At 39.6% G+C, this 17787-nt stretch overlaps 1 protein-coding gene across 10 annotated transcripts in view; it reads left to right on the forward strand.

Annotated features, from left to right (window-relative positions):
• The window catches only part of BPTF (bromodomain PHD finger transcription factor), a 141966-nt gene that overhangs the window by 93946 nt on the left and 30233 nt on the right, over positions 1 to 17787 (forward strand). For 6 of the 10 annotated variants that reach the window (XM_060290943.1, XM_060290941.1, XM_030843337.2 and 3 more), the window contains 7 exons: positions 4295 to 4541; positions 4901 to 5062; positions 5279 to 5430; positions 6324 to 6432; positions 10265 to 10482; positions 13437 to 13659; positions 14394 to 15286. In XM_060290943.1, coding sequence (XP_060146926.1) covers positions 4295 to 4541; positions 4901 to 5062; positions 5279 to 5430; positions 6324 to 6432; positions 10265 to 10482; positions 13437 to 13659; positions 14394 to 15286 — 2004 coding nt within the window. The remainder of the gene's footprint in view (positions 1 to 4294; positions 4542 to 4900; positions 5063 to 5278; positions 5431 to 6323; positions 6433 to 10264; positions 10483 to 13436; positions 13660 to 14393; positions 15287 to 17787) is intronic. The other 4 variants (XM_060290945.1, XM_030843345.2, XM_030843346.2 and 1 more) reach the window with 3 other exon arrangements.

The following is a 17787-nucleotide window of genomic DNA, read 5'->3' on the forward strand; positions in this document are numbered from 1 at the left end:
ATTTGAAGAACAATGTTTGAAGTATAATTTCTCTTATTTATTATATTTATAATTCAAAGGGTAGTTTCTAAAGATAATTTTTTCCTGTAAAATTCCAATCCGTAAAATCTCTGTAGTCTATGAAAAAGTGAGTTCTACTAAAAGTATAAGTTTGTTGTAATTGGTGGTCATCAGGCTACTGTGGTCTCTTAGTATTTCCATACTGTGATGTATCATATGTGCCTGACTATTTAGGGACCCAAATAAAAGATAATTACCCCTTCCTTCTAATAAGAAGATACTATGAAAGTTTTTAGCCAAACTTGAATATATAAACTTTCAGGATATTGATAAAATAGAAATAGATAAAATAGGTATCATTAACTTAGTTACACATAACTTACTTAAAAATTACATATTACATAAATAAATCAGACTCATTTCCTCATGTTTTACCTTTTTCCTCATATTTTATAAAATATTTTTTCAAGTTCTTGTATATTTTACAGTGGTTACTATAGGTCATCTTCACTTAGATCAAAGTTTGAGATAACAGCACTTCTGGATTTTGTCATGTCTATCTCTCCACTCATAGAAAGACTGGCTAGTTGTTTTGTTTTTCATTTTATGGATGTGTTTTGTCATCTCTACAATGTAACCCAAGGTATTACTTTTGGGGGGGGCCAAGGGGTCAATTTCTTTAATTTGATAATGAGCTTTTCTCTGGCAGTTGAAAGTCAGAACCTGAACTTGGTGATGTATTACCTCTCTGAGTCCCCCAAGAACATTGTATTCTTTGCTTTTCCTATGTGTGTCAGTTTCTGAGGTGATGGACATGCACCTGTATATAGCTTAATTGAACAGAGCAGTATATACTTAATCTATATATTACTTCAGAATTTTTATTTAGGGGCTTCCCTGGTGGCGCAGTGGTTGAGAGTCCGCCTGCCGATGCAGGGGACACGGGTTCGTGCCCCGGTCCGGGAAGATCCAGCATGTCGTGGAGTGGCTGGGCGCGTGAGCCATGGCCGCTGAGCCTGCACGTCCGGAGCCTGTGCTCCGCAACAGGAGAGGCCACAACAGTGAGAGGCCTGCGTACAAAAACAAAAAACAAACGAACAAAAAAATTTATTTAAAATATCTTTCTCAAAACAAGTCAATCTTCATTTTAATGTTTTCCAAATTTAGCAATGAATATGATCGAAACTTTTTTTCCATGCAAAAATTGAGAAATAATGACAGCTAGAGTTTAATGACAAACTTGCTGTTTTGAACATGTGTACAAACCCAGCAGATTTTGTGGACATGTCAAACCTGTGATTTTTCCCCCTGTAATTTAAAAAAATTTTTTATACAATTTTTAAAGGTTGTACTCCATTTACAGTTATTACAAAATATTGGCTATATTTCCCATAGTCAACATTTCCAATTTTTGAAGGCATAGCCCCAGAAAATAACTATGGGTTTAGTTGTTTTGTTTTTCTTGCCTCCTTTATTATTTTTTTTTTTTTTTCATTTTTTTTTTTCTTTTTTTTTGTGGTACGCGGGCCTCTCACTGTTGTGGCCTCTCCCGTTGCGGACCACAGGCTCCGGATGCACAGGCTCAGCGGCCATGGCTCACGGGCCCAGCCGCTCCACGGCATGTGGGATCCTCCTAGACCGGGGCACGAACCCATGTCCCCTGCATCGGCAGGCAGACTCTCAACCACTGCGCCACCAGGGAAGCCCACCTCCTTTATTTTTTAACTGATCCAATTGGATGACATTTCCAAGAATCCAAAACTAAGCTCCTTTTCTTCTTTTTTTTTTAAATATAAATTTATTTATTTATTTATTTTTGGCTACGTTGGATCTTTGTTGCTGCGTGCAGGTTTTCTCTACTTGCAGCTAGTGGGGGCTACTCTTCGTTGCGGTGCGCGAGCTTCTCATTGCGGTGGATTCTCTTGTTGCGGAGCACATGCTCTAGGCGCACGGGCTTCAGTAGTTGTGGCTTGCGGGCTCTAGAGTGCAGGCTCAGTAGTTTTGGCGCATGGGCTTAGTTGCTCCGCAGCATGTGGGATCTTCCCAGACCAGGGCTCGAACCCATGTCGCCTGCATTGGCAGGCAGATTCTCAACCACTGCACCACCAGGGAAGCCCTCATTTTCTTCTGAGGAATGAGAAATTATGTAAAATACCTCACATTATTTTAAGGCATACAGGACATATACAAAAGTAACAGTAAAAAGACTAGGTATGCTGTCTTTGATGAGCAGTGTTTGATGGCAAGAAATAGTTCAGCATTGGAATTTGATCTTCGTACACGACTCAGCTCCAGCATTTACTAGCTCTGTGACCTTGGGCTAGTTTTACAACCTCCCTAAGTCTCAGTTTCCTCATCTTTAAATCACAGAACCAGCAACTTTATTGGGTTGGTCCAAGAATTAAATAAGATAATGAAGGGGTAAAGGGTTTGCCACCAGGTTTGTAGTCAGTGCCAGCTGTAGGTTTTTTTTTGTTTGTTTGTTTGTTTTAACATCTTTATTGGAGTATAATTGCTTTACAATGGTGTGTTAGTTTCTGCTTTATAACAAAGTGAACCAGCTATACATATACATATATCCCCATATCTCCTCCCTCTTGCATCTCCCTCCCACCCTCCCTATCACACCCCTCTAGGTGGTCACAAAGCACTGAGCTGATCTCCCTGTGCTGTGTGGCTGCTTCCCACTAGCTGTCTATTTTACATTTGGTAGTATATATATATGTGCATGCCACTCTCTCACTTCATCCCAGCTTACCCTTCCCCCTCCCTGTGTCCTCAAGTCCATTCTTTATGTCTGCATCTTTATTCCTGTCCTTCCCCTAGGTTCTTCAGAACCAGGAAAACTGGACAGCTACATGTAAAAGAAGGAAATTAGAACACTCCATAACACCATACACAAAAATAAACTCAAAATGGATTAAAGACCTAAATGTAAAGCCAGACATTATAAAACTCTTAGAGGAAAACGTAGGCAGAACACCCTGTGACATAAATCACAGCAAGATCCTTTTTGACCCACCTCCTAGAGAAATGGAAATAAAAGCAAAAATAAACAAATGGGACCTAATGAAACTTAAAAGCTTTTGCACAGCAAAGGAAACCATAAACAAGGCGAAAAGACAACCCTCAGAATGGGAGAAAATAGTTGCAAACGAAGCAACTGACAAAGGATTAATCTCCAAAATATACAAGCAGCTCATGCAGCTCAATATCAAAAAAATAAACAACCCAATCCAAAAATGGGCAGAAGACCTAAATAGACATTTCTCCAAAGAAGATATACAGATTGCCAACAAACACATGAAAGGATGCTCAACATCACTAATCATTAGAGAAATGCAAACCAAAACGACAATGAGGTATCACTTCACACCAGTCAGAATGGCCATCATCAAAAAATCTAGAAACAATTAAATGCTGGAGAGGGTGTGGAGAAAAGGGAACACTCTTGCACTGCTGGTGGGAATGTGAATTGGTACAGTCACTATGGAGAACAGCATGGAGGTTCCTTAAAAAAGTAAAAATAGAACTACCATATGACCCAGCAATCCCACTACTGGGCATATACACTGAGGAAACTATAATTCAGAAAGATCAAGTTGTAGTTTTTACATGTGTAAACTTAAACTGTCATGTCGATAGGCTGTCAGGAAAAGGCAGCAATCTCTAGGTAAAGAAACGCAAATCGTCTTTAATAACACTATAGTCTGAAAGATCCGATTATACCGTTCTGTATAAAATAGTCTAAAGGATTTTTCTGTAAAAATACTTGAACTGAAAAATACAAATCTAGTAAAATTATTTATTATTTTCAGCTTGTTTGATTGCAGGTTTGCCAACTTGAATAGTGATACTTACATATTGACATGTTCTTTATGATTGGGTAAATTAACATGACAGGTCCCATCATTTGCTGTCTGTCTGTTCTAAACCCCACAGCTGAATCGCAAGGTATCCCTGTCTCCAGTAAGATCACCCACGTCTCTTGCACTTTCAGTCTGAAAGCTTGGACCTTTGCACAGACTGGAAAAACTTGATCATTTCAAATTTATGTTACCAAAAACTTACTGGTTTTAATAAAGTATATGTGATTTAGAGTCATAAAAATGTTGCCTCCCTCGAGAAATTAAATTCAAGTGTAAATTTGTACGGGCATATTTTCAGAAGTTAAATATTTTAGAAATTTGGTGCACTTTCTTAGATTGAGAGGAAATGTGGCTGGCCTTCATGCAGAATGGTGTTTTTATTTGGAACGATTTTGGTTCATGATTTCTCTCCCTGACTTTTCTAGAAACGATTGGAACAGCAGAAGCCTACAGTAATTACAGCTTCCACTACTTCCCCAACAAACAGTACAACTAGTACCATCTCTCCAGCACAGAAAGTTATGGTGGCCCCCATAAGTGGCTCAGTTACAACTGGCACTAAAATGGTACTAACTACTAAAGTTGGATCTCCAGCTACAGTAACATTCCAGCAGAACAAGAACTTTCATCAGACCTTTGCTACCTGGGTTAAGCAAGGCCAGTCAAATTCAGGTACACAACTGTGATTAAATAAAAGATTGCTTTCATTCAAGAAAAAGAAATTTCAGTCCTTTACCTACTGAAATGAAATGTTTCTTTAGAAAAGTATTTTTCTTCTGCAGCTGATTGAGCAAACAAACTGTAACAGTAGGTTTGTTACAGATAATATTCATAATATTACATTAGCAAAACTCCTCTCTTACATTATTTCACTTTCAGCATTTACATGGTTCACTTACTTTGAGTGGAGAGGAATGTTTTCTTAAAAATACAAAATGAGCCACATTTCATGCATTGGTGCCTTCCTAGAAGTCACTACGTTGCTGGTTATTTTAAATCTGAAGCTTATTAAATGTCTTATACCCCATTAGCCACCAGCACAGCTGCCACATCTGCTACAACCATTGCCAGCACAGGTCAGACGTTCCAAATTACAGGCAATCCAGTCACTATGGCAGGAAAAGTAATTACCAAACTGCCACTTCCTGCAAACAGCAAGATTGTCGCTGTAAATGTGCCAGCAACGCAAGGAGGTAAGGGAAATGTGAAGAGTTTTAATTCACATTTGCCAGATCATACTGTTGCCATTATTTTTCATTTCCTTTTCACTGATTTCAGTCTTCGGATCTCACATTTTATGTAGCCCACTATAAACCCCCGCCACACCTGGTTTCTCCTCAGGAACCAAGCAATACCTAATGTTTTATGAAAGGGGCAGTTATCAATTACTTCTTCATCTTTTTTTCAAGGCGTTGTTCAAGTACAGCAGAAAGTCCTGGGTATCATTCCATCCAGTACAGGTACAAGTCAGCAAACCTTTACTTCATTCCAGCCCAGGACAGCAACAGTCACGATTAGGCCCAATACCTCAAGCTCTGGAGGAACTACAAGCACTTCCCAAGTAAGAGTTCTTTACAGGTTTATTTGGTGTTAACCACATTGGTTGAAGTTTTTAGAATGGCCTCTTCCAGGATTAATCCAGCTTCTAATTTTTCTTTACCTTTTACTTAATCTGTGACAAAGTACTGATTTTTAAAAAAATCTGTTACTTACATTTCAAGTGAACTGTTAATTTTTAACATTTAGTTAATAGCACATTAGTATAGTTTATGAATCATAAGAATTGCTTTCCAGGATTTTACAAAGAAAATGTCTTTATTGAAAACAGTGGGCAATACTGGATCACCCAGGAAAACGACGTGCTATGCAGCTAAGAAGTAGAGTGAAAACATAATCCACAGCATTAACGAGTCTATCAGCTGATATGCACACATATTAGATACATCATTTCCTTGGCACTAGTATTATGGAAAAAGTTTAATGTTTTGCAGACTTGAGAATGTTCTAAACCTAACACTGAAAATAATATGCTGTGTAGTCTCTCCTTTAAATTAGGAAAGAACTTCTGGTCTCTGATCTTACCCCTGTGTTCTCCAGGTTACAGATAAGGATTGGAGCTCAGGGAAAATAGGACTCATCATTTTCCTGTGAGCAACTGTGGTGGTTATAGAGCAGAGCTTTCTTGGGTCTTGTATCCTTCCTTTTAGTCTGTAGGCTATTCTTGGTATCAGTGACAAGGAATTTCTTGTGATCTCCTTTAAATTACTTTTTTCCCCTCAAAGTTCTATCTTTATTCTGATGCTTAATATAATTTAATATGTAATGTCCAAGAACTTCTGTAATTTCTGTAGACATGTTTATCAATATGGAATGTTTAAAGATATCTGTTCTAAGTCCATCATGCTTTAGTCTTTTAAAAACATTTTAATTCATTGTCCTTTGTGTTATTTGTAGGTAATCACAGGGCCTCAGATCCGCCCTGGTATGACGGTGATTAGAACACCACTCCAACAGTCAACACTAGGAAAGGCAATTATTCGAACACCTGTGATGGTACAGCCAGGTATTCATCCATCCAGTATTATCATTTTACATCTAAAGAGTCAGTCTAGGAAATCTATAATATTCTGTATTTGGCACTCTACATACTGGAAAATATCAATATGAATTAAGATTTCGAAGCATACTAAATTTCTGATTCATCATGGGATACACCCATAAGATTTTGTTTCATTTCTGGCATTGTCAATAAGAGAAAAGCAGGTCCAAGTATGCTTGTTAAAAATGTTCTTAAAACCTCTAGTAAATGAGATAGATACATTCAGATCATTGGAGTAAAGAGAATGAGCAAAGAAAACAGTCTGTGTGGCAAAAGATAAAATCAAGGAAATGGCTAAGAAGCATTTAAATAGAAAGCATAAAACAAGATTACAGAGGCAGTGCCTGCCCTTTTTAATGTAAATAAGTTAAAGCTCCCATATTAAAAGTTGAAGCCTGTAAAGATTGAGTGAAAAAAGAAATCGAACTGTGCATTTATGAGAAACATTCCTAAAAGCAAATCACCAGAGAATGTAAAACATAAAAAGATGGTCAAAGACACATGAAATAAAGGACAAAAAAAGAAAGAAAGAAGGGATAGGCAGAGGGAAGACATGCATAATCCTACTAATATTGAACAGAGTCGAATTCAGTATTTTAAAGAAACAATAACTAGGACAAAGAAAGTCACTTTATATTTGGCTTAAAGATATAGATTGCAGTGAAGGTGCAATCTTGGATCTTTAAATAAGATGTCATTGAAGTGTATAAAGCAAAAACTATTTGAGATCAAGGAGGGGTTAACAGAAGCATAGTAGACCAGAAACAGACTGTATCAACTTTTGTACCTTTAGGAATACACATTAGTTTTAAATATTTATGAACTATTTGTATGAAAATGGTCTTATAATGAGCCACAGGTAAAACCTTGATGAATTCCGAAAAGTAGAATGTGTATAGGCTACATTTTTTGTAGTAAAGCTAGAAATTAACATTAAGGTAGTATACTAAGAACGCTTACTTGCTTGGAATTTAAAAACGTATGTTCTCAAAAGTAACTTTTATGTTAAAGAAACATCAAATGTTTCATCACAAACAGATTATCAAGTAGCAGCTAAGCCAGGCTGCAAAGCTGAACTGAGAGGCAAATTCATTCATTCAACAAATATTTTTGAGCACCTACTCTAGGCATTTGAAACATATTGGTGAACAAAACAGACAAAAAAAAAAAACCCATATTAAATCTTAACCAGAAGTTAGAAAAATATATAAAACAAGTCTTAAATGAAAATAGGAAGAAGGAAGTAAAGTATAAGTAATGATTATAAGACAGAAAAGGCCAATATTAAACCATTTTCTTTTTGCAAGTCTAGAGAAAGGGGAACAAAATGCTAGTTTACAAAAAGTAGGAATGAGAAAGTGCAATAAAAATAGAAGGAACTAAATCTGTTTGAATAACAAGGCATAATTATATACTATGCTTATAAATTTCAAGTCTTAATGACTCACATCAAGGAAAGAAATTTGGAAAGTTGCCATAGTGTTACCTACAAAAAAGAATTCCAGACCTCATGGTTTTATGGATAAAATTCTTTGAAATGGTTAGGAAACAATTTCCTTCTTATAAAAAATAGTTGCAGGCCATAAGGGGAAAGGGGTAGATAAATTCTTTCTCATTCATTTTACAAATTTAGCATAATTCTAATATGAAACATAGCAGTATTTTTTTAAAGGAAATATCCTAATGCCTAAGCAAAATTTACCCCAGAGAAGAAAGTATGATTCCTTACTTCAGTTAATGCTACAGAGACAATTGGTAAAATTCAGTATCTATTCATGTTTAAAAACAGCTGTCAGTTAGGCAGCCAACTAAAAGGAAAGATAAAACTAATGTAAAGAAGAAAAGTTTATGGATGATAAATGGTAATATACTTAGACTTGCATATGTGCATATATAGCTTCACATATGAGTGTGTCTGGTGTGTCGTATGAAAAGCAAGGTGGCCAGTGAGGCTCGTGGGGCCCAGTGAAGACAGTAAGAGTCTTAGGAGTTGTGGTCAGAGAGGTCGAGGGTGGATGGATGTGTGTAGTGTGTGTCTGAGTGTGTGCAGGTCAACTTATCCCTATTCCTACCACCACGCTAGCCTTTCCCAAAGTTGAACACTCCCAGGTTGTAATAAAAAGTGTTTTAATTTTTGAATTTTGATGATAATCTAAACATAATTGAACATGTACATATTGGGGATCATCTGAATGACCATCATATAATCAGTCAATACCAGCCCTTTTATCTATCTGTGTTTATGATGACACCGTATCAATACAAGGTGATATAAGGATGTATGTATACATATAGCTGATTCACTTTGTTGTACAGCAGAAACTAACACATTGAAAAGCAATTATAGTCCAATAAAGATAGAAAAAAGAAAATACAAGGTGATAAACGAAAGTAACTTTTCATTAACTGTTCCTCAAACTGCAGTACAAGGACAGAGTGTTGGGGTCCAGAAGTTCTCAACTTCAAGCACTTGTCTATATGTACTGCACTGTTTTTTGATTCATCTTGAAGAATAAGTGGACAACAATAACCAAGTAAAGTTTAGAAGAAAGAGTAATGATGAAAAACTTACACTGCCAGTTTCTATGGCATATTTACAAGCCACCAGAATTTAGGAGCATGATACCAAAGGAAAGCAGACCAACTGAAGTCATGCAGACACTGTGACGCTATCATACTATTTCTGATTGCTGGAATGTGATACTTTAGTGATAGGGTTGGAAAGGGTTCAGTGAAATGGGCACCCAGTGGTGATGGGAGTATGAATGGGTATAACCTTTCTAAATTCAATTTAATACTATGTTCCTGCTATGAATCCAGTAATTTTGGGAGGAGTATATTCTAAGGAAATAATTAGAAGCACATAAAAATTTATAAGCAAGGATTTCACCAGGGTATTATTTAAAAAAAGAAAAAGGGAAAGTGTTCTAAATGTCAAAATAGGTTTAATTTTATCCATAATGCAATAATATTAAGCACCGGTCATTTTAAAAAATATACACAGAAATATATATGTAGACATATGAGGAAAAACAGGAAGTGAATACAAAATTTCAGAAATATAATATTTATGAATTAATAATGAATTCAGATTTTATAAGTGTAAAATTAGCTGCCAAATAATTACCACCTGCTTTTTCTTCTAGTTTCATCAGGTTAAATGAGAAACAGAAGTTTTTAGAAGACTATGGAGCCATTTCAGTTAAACTTCATTCATTCTATAGATGTTTATTCAGCAGTAACTATGGAAGCACTTGAGCACCTTGCTCTAGTATTGAGGATACAGGGGTTCTTGCCCTCTTGGTTCCTCCCAACTAAGTAGCAGATAGCTGTAAGAAAAACTCATTTATAAATATAATTGTCCCAGAATATTCCAGATTCTATATGTTTTGTTTAAAAATCACATAAATTAATTATTATCTTTTCATTTATATTCCTAAGGAAAGGCAGCCTAATGGCACATTTTACATAGGCTCTTCCATCTTCCCTATTGTCATTTTGGCTTTAGATTCATAGGAAGAGCATTATTATTATTTTTTATTTTATTTTTTTTTTGACTACTGCAGAGAGCAGAAATGGGAGAGTGGTTGTTAGTGAGCTGAGTGGAAACAGACTCACTGACAACCAGGTGGGTCCTTTGGGTGTGGGTATATGGCTGAATGCATCAGTATGTCAGCATCCCGTAAGTCTTTTTGAAAATCGAGAAGAATACATTCATCTGAAGCGTTAAACGACATTTCAACTCAGAGTATTGCTTAGGGCATAGAAGCATTCTAATGTTTTGCTCTTTGCATAGGTACTCCTCAACAGGTTGTGACGCAGATCATCAGAGGGCAGCCTGTTTCCACTGCGATCTCTGCCCCTAGTACAGTTTCCTCAACACCTGCACAGAAAGGACTAACTTCAGGAGCACCCACTGCAAGTCTACAGCCTTCAACCTCACAGCCCCCTCGCCCCCAGCAAGGACAGGTGAAGCTTACCATGGCTCAACTCACCCAGTTAACACAGGGCCACGTAAGTAATGTGACTTGCATTTTAACTTTACAAGTGATCTTACTTACTCTTGCTGTAAGCTTTAAAACACGTACTTAATCTTTGGACGTTTAAAAATCTACTTACTTTTTTATTTTTTTTTTTTGCGGTACGCGGGCCTCTAACTGTTGTGGCCTCTCCCATTGCGGAGCACAGGCTCCGGACGCGCAGGCTCAGCAGCCATGGCTCACAGGCCCAGCCTCTCCGCGGCATGTGGGATCTTCCCAGACCGGGTCACGAACCCGTGTCCCCTGCATCGGCAGGCGGACTCTCAATCACTGCGCCACAAGGGAAGCCCTACTTACTTTTTTAAATATCTGGTTCCTAGAGTCAAAAATACTTTTTTTAAAAAAAATTTATTTATTTATTTCTTTTTGGCTGCGTTGGGTCTTCGTTGCTGTGCGTGGGCTTTCTCTAGTGGCGAGCGGGACCACTCTTTGTTGTGGTGCCTGGGCTTCTCATTGTGGTGGCTTCTCTTGTTGTGGAGCATGGTCTCTAGGCATGCGGGCTTCAGTAGTTGTGGCTCACAGGCTCAGTAGTTGTGGCACACAGGCTTAGTTGCTCCGTGGCATGTGAGATCTTCCCAGACCAGGGTTCAAACCCATGCCCCCTGCATTGGCAGGCGGATTCTTAACCACTGCACCACCAGGGAAGCCCAGGAAAGGCTTTCTTAAAGACAGAAAATACTAGCCATAAAGGAAAAGATTTATAAATTCAACAACCTTAGAAATAAGAACTTCAGTTCATCAAACATTATAAAAGAGTGAAAAGAAGGAGGGAAGGTATAATTACAACCAGCCAAGGACTATTCTGCAGAATACATGAAGAATTACTACTACAAATTAAGAAGGAAAATATCCAGATAGTTCGGTAGGAAAAAAAGAGCAAACAAACTTGTCGAGAAAAGAGGAAATCTAAACGTCCATAAATCCAAAAAACTGCTGAATTTTGTTAGTAATGAGGGAAATGCATATTAAAACCATATATCTAAGAGATTGGTATAAACTAAAATGTCAGACAAAATCAAGAGACAGCAAAGACATGGAGCAGAATGAACTCTCATACACACCTGGTAGTATTATAAATTGCTTTAGCCACCTTGAAAAACTGTAGACACTATGTAGCAAAGCTGAAGACACATGCCCCACGTCATAGTAGTTCTCCTTCTAGGTATGTTTCCTGGAGAAGTTCTTGTTCGTCTGAGCACCAGGGCGATGGACATGAATATATACAGAAGCATTGTTCATAAGAGTCAAAAACTGGGAACAACCCAAATGTCAATCTGCAGTCAATTAGTTAAATAAGTTGCCTTGCTCCAGCAATGGAAGTGAACAAACAACAGCCACATAGAACTACATTGCTGAGCTAAATAAAAAAGCAAGTAACAAACAGAATTACAGTATGATCTATTTGCATAAGATTCAGAAACAGGCAAAACTAACTACATGTGTAGGGTTATGGGCCTGCTGCATTGCCTACCTGGAGGGGACACCATTTGAATTCTTCCTGAATGGTGCTCCTGAAGTTGTGAGTCTGTGGCCCTTAGGGAGCTATACCTAAGTTTTCGCACTATGAAGAACTGCAGTTATTGTAACAGTGAGAGTAGTGCTTACCTCTAGGGCAAAGGAGGGGAATTAAGACCAGAGCAGGTCACATGGGGGCCTTCTTGGATACTGGCAGTGATGACCTGAATGCTGGTTTTATAGACGTTCACTTTATAATTATTCGTTAAACTATACTTGGTATTGTATGTAGTTTTGACTGTGCACAAAAATGTTTTAGAAAAGCAATAGTGAATAAGGCAGGGGTCCTCAACCGGTTTGCGGCCTGTTAGGAACCAGGCCACACGGCAGGAGGTGAGGGGTGGGCGAGCGAGCGAAGCTTCATCTGCCGCTCCCCGTCCCTCCCCGTCCCTCCCCGTCCCGCGCGTCACCGCCTGCACTGTCACCCACCCACCCACCCCGTCCGTGGAAAAATTGTCTTCCACGAAACCAGTCCCTGGTGCACAAAAGGCTGGGGACTGCTATAGTAAGGGACTCCTGAGTAAAGTGCATGGAGCTTAGCATCACTGTAGGAACTTTGTAGCATCAGTTTTGGCTGTTGGGAACTTAGGGTGGCTTGTTTTTACGTTTGCTTTCTAATTCTCCACCATGTTCCTGATGGTTGAGGATTAAGAAGTCCTGGACAGAAGAGGCAGTGCAGATGGAGTTTTTAGTTCCTAGTCCCCATTTGGATGATTACTCAGACATTAGTGACCGTCCTCACATGGTGTTTGCATTCCACGTCTAGAACCCTAAGCTTTCTATACGTTGGCACACACCAACACACTCCATAGGTCATTTGGTACATAGTGAAAAAACTGAAACTAGGAGACCTGGGCTTCTCATTATATCTCACCTTGAACTTGCCGTCTCACTCTGGGTAGGAGACTTGAACTTTCTAACTTGAGTTTCCTAATTGGTAGAAAGATTGTAGTAATATTTTCTCTCCCTAATCCACAAAGTCACAAGTCTATTGTGAGAATCAAATGAGGCATGTCTAAAGTATGTCTAAAGATGCTTTGAAAGTTATAAAATAAGATGATTTAAAACCAGAATTTTGTGCAGACCTTAGTTATTCACTCACACCCTTATTTTATAGATTGGGAAATTTAGATCCAGAGCAGCGACGTTACTTACAGACAGATAACCTGGCTGTCCGTTTGGAGAACTCAGACTGGAACTCTGGATTGTTAGTTCATGCTTTTTCCACTAAACACCATCAATCTTTTAAAATAAATATTCTTATTTTAGCTTATCTGAATTTTTCTTGGTACCATTCCATAGACATTCAAACACATATGTTCATTATTTTAAAGGATCTGTTCAACATAAAAATGGTATACTTGCAGATCGATCCTTTGAACACGGTTTACATGTTGTGTGTTTTTTCCGTAGGGTGGCAATCAAGGTTTGACAGTAGTGATTCAAGGACAAGGCCAAACTACTGGACAGTTGCAGTTGATACCTCAAGGGGTGACTATACTTCCCGGTCCAGGACAGCAGCTGATGCAAGCCGCAATGCCAAACGGTACCGTCCAGCGGTTCCTCTTCACGCCACTGGCAACAACGGCCACGGCAACCAGCAGCACCACCACCACTGTTTCCACTACAGCAGCAGGTAGAACCTGGGCTTGTCGGAAATGCTGCTTGTTAGTGTCACGGGTTGCTAGGTGACAGAGGGGGCCAGAGGGCCGGTCTTTATCTTTGGGAGGATGTGCCTCAAGCTGGTGAGTGTCACAGCTGACTGGTCAGCGTCATAAGAGCTTGACCAGATCTCTTGCTCTGACAGCCTCCCTGTCACCACCATCCCCTGTTAAAAACTACAGAAAGCGGGGGGTTGGCACAAAATAGTAAAGTATCGTGGTGACTGTGCCCACTCCTAGCTCCTCACCAAGCCTGTAGGAACTGATTGAGTCATGACGTGCTCTCAGGGCAGGTGGGTATTTCCAGCTCATAACCTATGATTGGGAGCTTCAGGACCAGAGCACTTGGTGAGCCTCCTGCTGCAAGCGGCCGTCACTCACTGGCGTCACGCCATAGGAAAGGAATGTGGGCTGGCCTTAGCCTGGGCCAGAAGACCTGGCTGATTTCCAGAGACTGTGCCTTGCTTTGGAAGCCAGCCCTCTGGAGACTTAGCAAAATGTGCGGAGGGCAGCCATGAACAGGGCCCGTGTTCCCCAATTTAGGAGAGTCCTGACCTAGGTGTTTCTAGATGGAGCATTTCTAGGGCATCAGTGTTCTGTACTGTACTGAAATGCAGAATTCTCACCTTTAGAAAATCCCCTTCAAATTCTTCTTAAACCACAGTCTCATGTTCTAGAGTAAGAAATATTTGGTCTTTCCTTTTCACAGGTACAAGTGAACAAAGACAGAGTAAATTATCGCCCCTGACACAGGTGCAGCCAGCCAAGAGCCTGCCTCCAGCTCAGCCGTCGAGCATGAGTCCTGCAGAAGCCCAGCCTCAGACTGCTCAGCCCGCACAGCCCCAGCCCCCAACCCAACCCCCGTCCCCAGCTCAGCCTGAAGCCCAGACCCAAGCAACTTCTGCCTCCCACGTCCCTCCTGAAGCACAGCCCACCCAAGCACAGTCCTCCAAACCCCAAGGTGCAGGACAGTGTCAGCCTCAGAGTAATGTCCAAGGACAGTCTCCTGCTCGTGTCCAGAGTCCACCACAGACTCGAATGCGTCCATCAACTCCATCCCAAGTGTCTCCTGGACAGCAGTCCCAGGGTCAGACTACAGCCTCACAGCCGATTCCAATTCAGCCACACACATCTCTTCAGCCACCTTCCCAGGGCCAGCCACAGTCACAACCCCAGGTACAGTCTTCAACTCAAACTCTTTCATCAGGACAAACGTTAAGCCAAGTTACTGTTTCGTCCCCATCCCGTCCTCTGCTCCAAGTACGGCAGCCTCAGCCCCAAGTCCTTGCTGTGCCGCAGCTGCAACAAGTCCAGGTTCTCTCCCAGATCCAGTCACAGGTTGTGGCTCAGATACAGGCTCAGCAAGGTGGTGTGCCCCAGCAGATCAAACTCCAGGTCCCCATTCAGATGCAGCAAAGCAGCCCTGTGCAGACTCATCAGATTCAGAATGTGGTTACAGTGCAGGCAGCCAGTGTGCAAGAGCAGTTGCAAAGGGTTCAGCAACTCAGGGATCAGCAGCAAAAGAAGAAGCAGCAACAGATAGAAATTAAGCGGGAACACACCCTCCAAGCTTCTAATCAAAGTGAAATCATTCAGAAACAGGTAAAGTTATTAAGTAAAAGCAGCATGTTCAGTAGCTTGAATTATTGTGCTGTGCATTAGACTTAGTGTTTGGTTGTGTTAGCTTTCCTTAAATAAGACACAAAAGTCATTGATGCTTCAAGTTAGAAGCAGCACTGGATTGACCAAAACGTACTGAATGACTGTTATGGTTTGGAACTCTGTTGGATATAAACAGTCAGTGCTTACTGGAAAAACGACGTGTATTTTGGGAGAACTAAGTTGGAAAGAGTGGACTTAGGAAGTTTAAGTATCATTGATATGAAACCTGAAGGTTTAACTAAGTTTGGAAGCCACTTCAGGCATCATAGCAATTTCTTTGCAGTTGTCATTCCTTAGTTTGCACGTAGACTAAGCAAATTTTATAGACACATTAAACTCATTTGTGTTTCCAGCCACACCTTCGTAAAAAAAAGATTTAAATAGTATTACTCCATAGCATAAATAAAAAGTGGCATTGTGCAGTAGCTTTGTAGTGAAGTAAGGCAATTTAGATGAGTTAGAATTATTCTGCTTGAAACAAAGCCACATGTATAGTGACATCCTCTATAGCATTGCGGGAGAATGTGCAGCGTTCCGCACTAGTCAGGAGTTTGTGTGGGTTTCAAGTGTTCCCAAGTCAGGAGAACCCAGTTCCTGGGTCTCCCGTTTACAGTCTGTGAAACCCACTGATCTCCCCTGAGCTATATCCTCATTAAAACTCTCTCCCTTTCAGCCACACAGGGTTACTGTAATGATTAAATGAGGTCATGTATGTAGAAGCACTTTTTATTTTATTTTTTATTGAAGTATATTTGACATATAACATTTAATTTAAATTTAATTTAAGGTATATGTCTTATTGATTTTATACATTCACATCTTGTAATATGACTGCCATTGTAGCAATAATTAACTCCCCTATCATGTCACATAATTTTCATTTCCTTTTAGTGGTTGGAATAGTTAAGATCTAGTCTCTTAGCAACTTTGATGATTGTAATGTTGTTAGAAGTGTTTTTTTTTTTCTCATTTTAACATCTTTATTGGAGTATAATTGCTTTACAATGGTATGTTAGTTTCAGCTTCACAACAAAATGAATCAGTTATATATATACATATGTTCCCATATCTCTTCCCGCTTGCGTCTCCCTCCCTCCCACCCTCCCTATCCCACCCCTCCAGGCGGTCACAAAGCACCAAGCTGATCTCCCTGTGCTATGCGGCTGCTTCCCACTAGCTATCTACCTTACGTTTGGTAGTGTATATATGTCCATGCCTCTCTCTCGCTTTGTCACCGTTTACCCTTCCCCCTCCCCATAGCCTCAAGTCCATTCTCTAGTAAGTCTGTGTCTTTATTCCTGTTTCACCCCTAGGTTTTTCATGACATTTTTTTTTCTTAAATTCCATATATATGTGTTAGCATACGGTATTTGTCCCTCTCTTTCTGACTTACTTCAGTCTGTATGACAGACTCTAGGTCTATCCACCTCATTACAAATAGCTCAATTTCGTTTCTTTTTATGGCTGAGTAATATTTCATTGTATATATGTGCCACATCTTCTTTATCCATTCATGTGATGATGGACACTTAGGTTGTTTCCATCTCTGGGCTATTGTAAATAGAGCTGCAATGAACATTTTGGTACATGACTCTTTTTGAATTATGGTTTTCTCAGGGTATATGCCCAATAGTGGGATTGCTGGGTCATATGGTAGTTCTTTAAGGAACCTCCATACTGTTCTCCACAGTGGCTGTATCAATTTACATTCCCACCAACAGTGTAAGAGGGTTCCCTTTTCTCCACACCCTCTCCAGCATTTATTATTTCTAGATTTTTTTGATGATGGCCATTCTGACTGGTGTGAGATGATATCTCATTGTCGTTTTGATTTGCATTTCTCTAATGATTAATGATGTTGAGCATTCTTTCATGTGTTTGTTGGCAATCTGTATATCTTCTTTGGAGAAATGTCTATTTAGGTCTTCTGCCCATTTTTGGATGGGGTTGTTTGTTTTTTTGTTATTAAGCTGCATGAGCCGCTTATAAATTTTGGAGATTAATCCTTTGTCAGTTGCTTCATTTGCAAATACTTTCTCCCATTCTGAGGGTTGTCTTTTGGTCTTCTTTATGGTTTCCTTTGCTGCGCAAAAGCTTTTAAGTTTCATTAGGTCCCATTTGTTTACTTTTGTTTTTATTTCCATTTCTCTAGGAGGTGGGTCAAAAAGGACCTTGCTGTGATTTATGTCATAGAGTGTCCTGCCTATGTTTTCCTCTAAGAGTTTGATAGTTTCTGGCCTTACATTTAGGTCTTTAATCCATTTTGAGCTTATTTTTGTGTATGGTGTTAGGGAGTGATCTAATCTCATACTTTTACATGTAGCTGTCCAGTTTTCCCAGCACCACTTATTGAAGAGGCTGTCCTTTCTCCACTGTACATTCCTGCCTCCTTTGTCAAAGATAAGGTGACCATATGTGCGTGGGTTTATCTCTGGGCTTTC

Source organism: Globicephala melas, chromosome 20 (assembly GCF_963455315.2).
Source record: "Globicephala melas chromosome 20, mGloMel1.2, whole genome shotgun sequence".
NCBI classification, from domain to species: Eukaryota; Metazoa; Chordata; class Mammalia; order Artiodactyla; family Delphinidae; genus Globicephala; species Globicephala melas.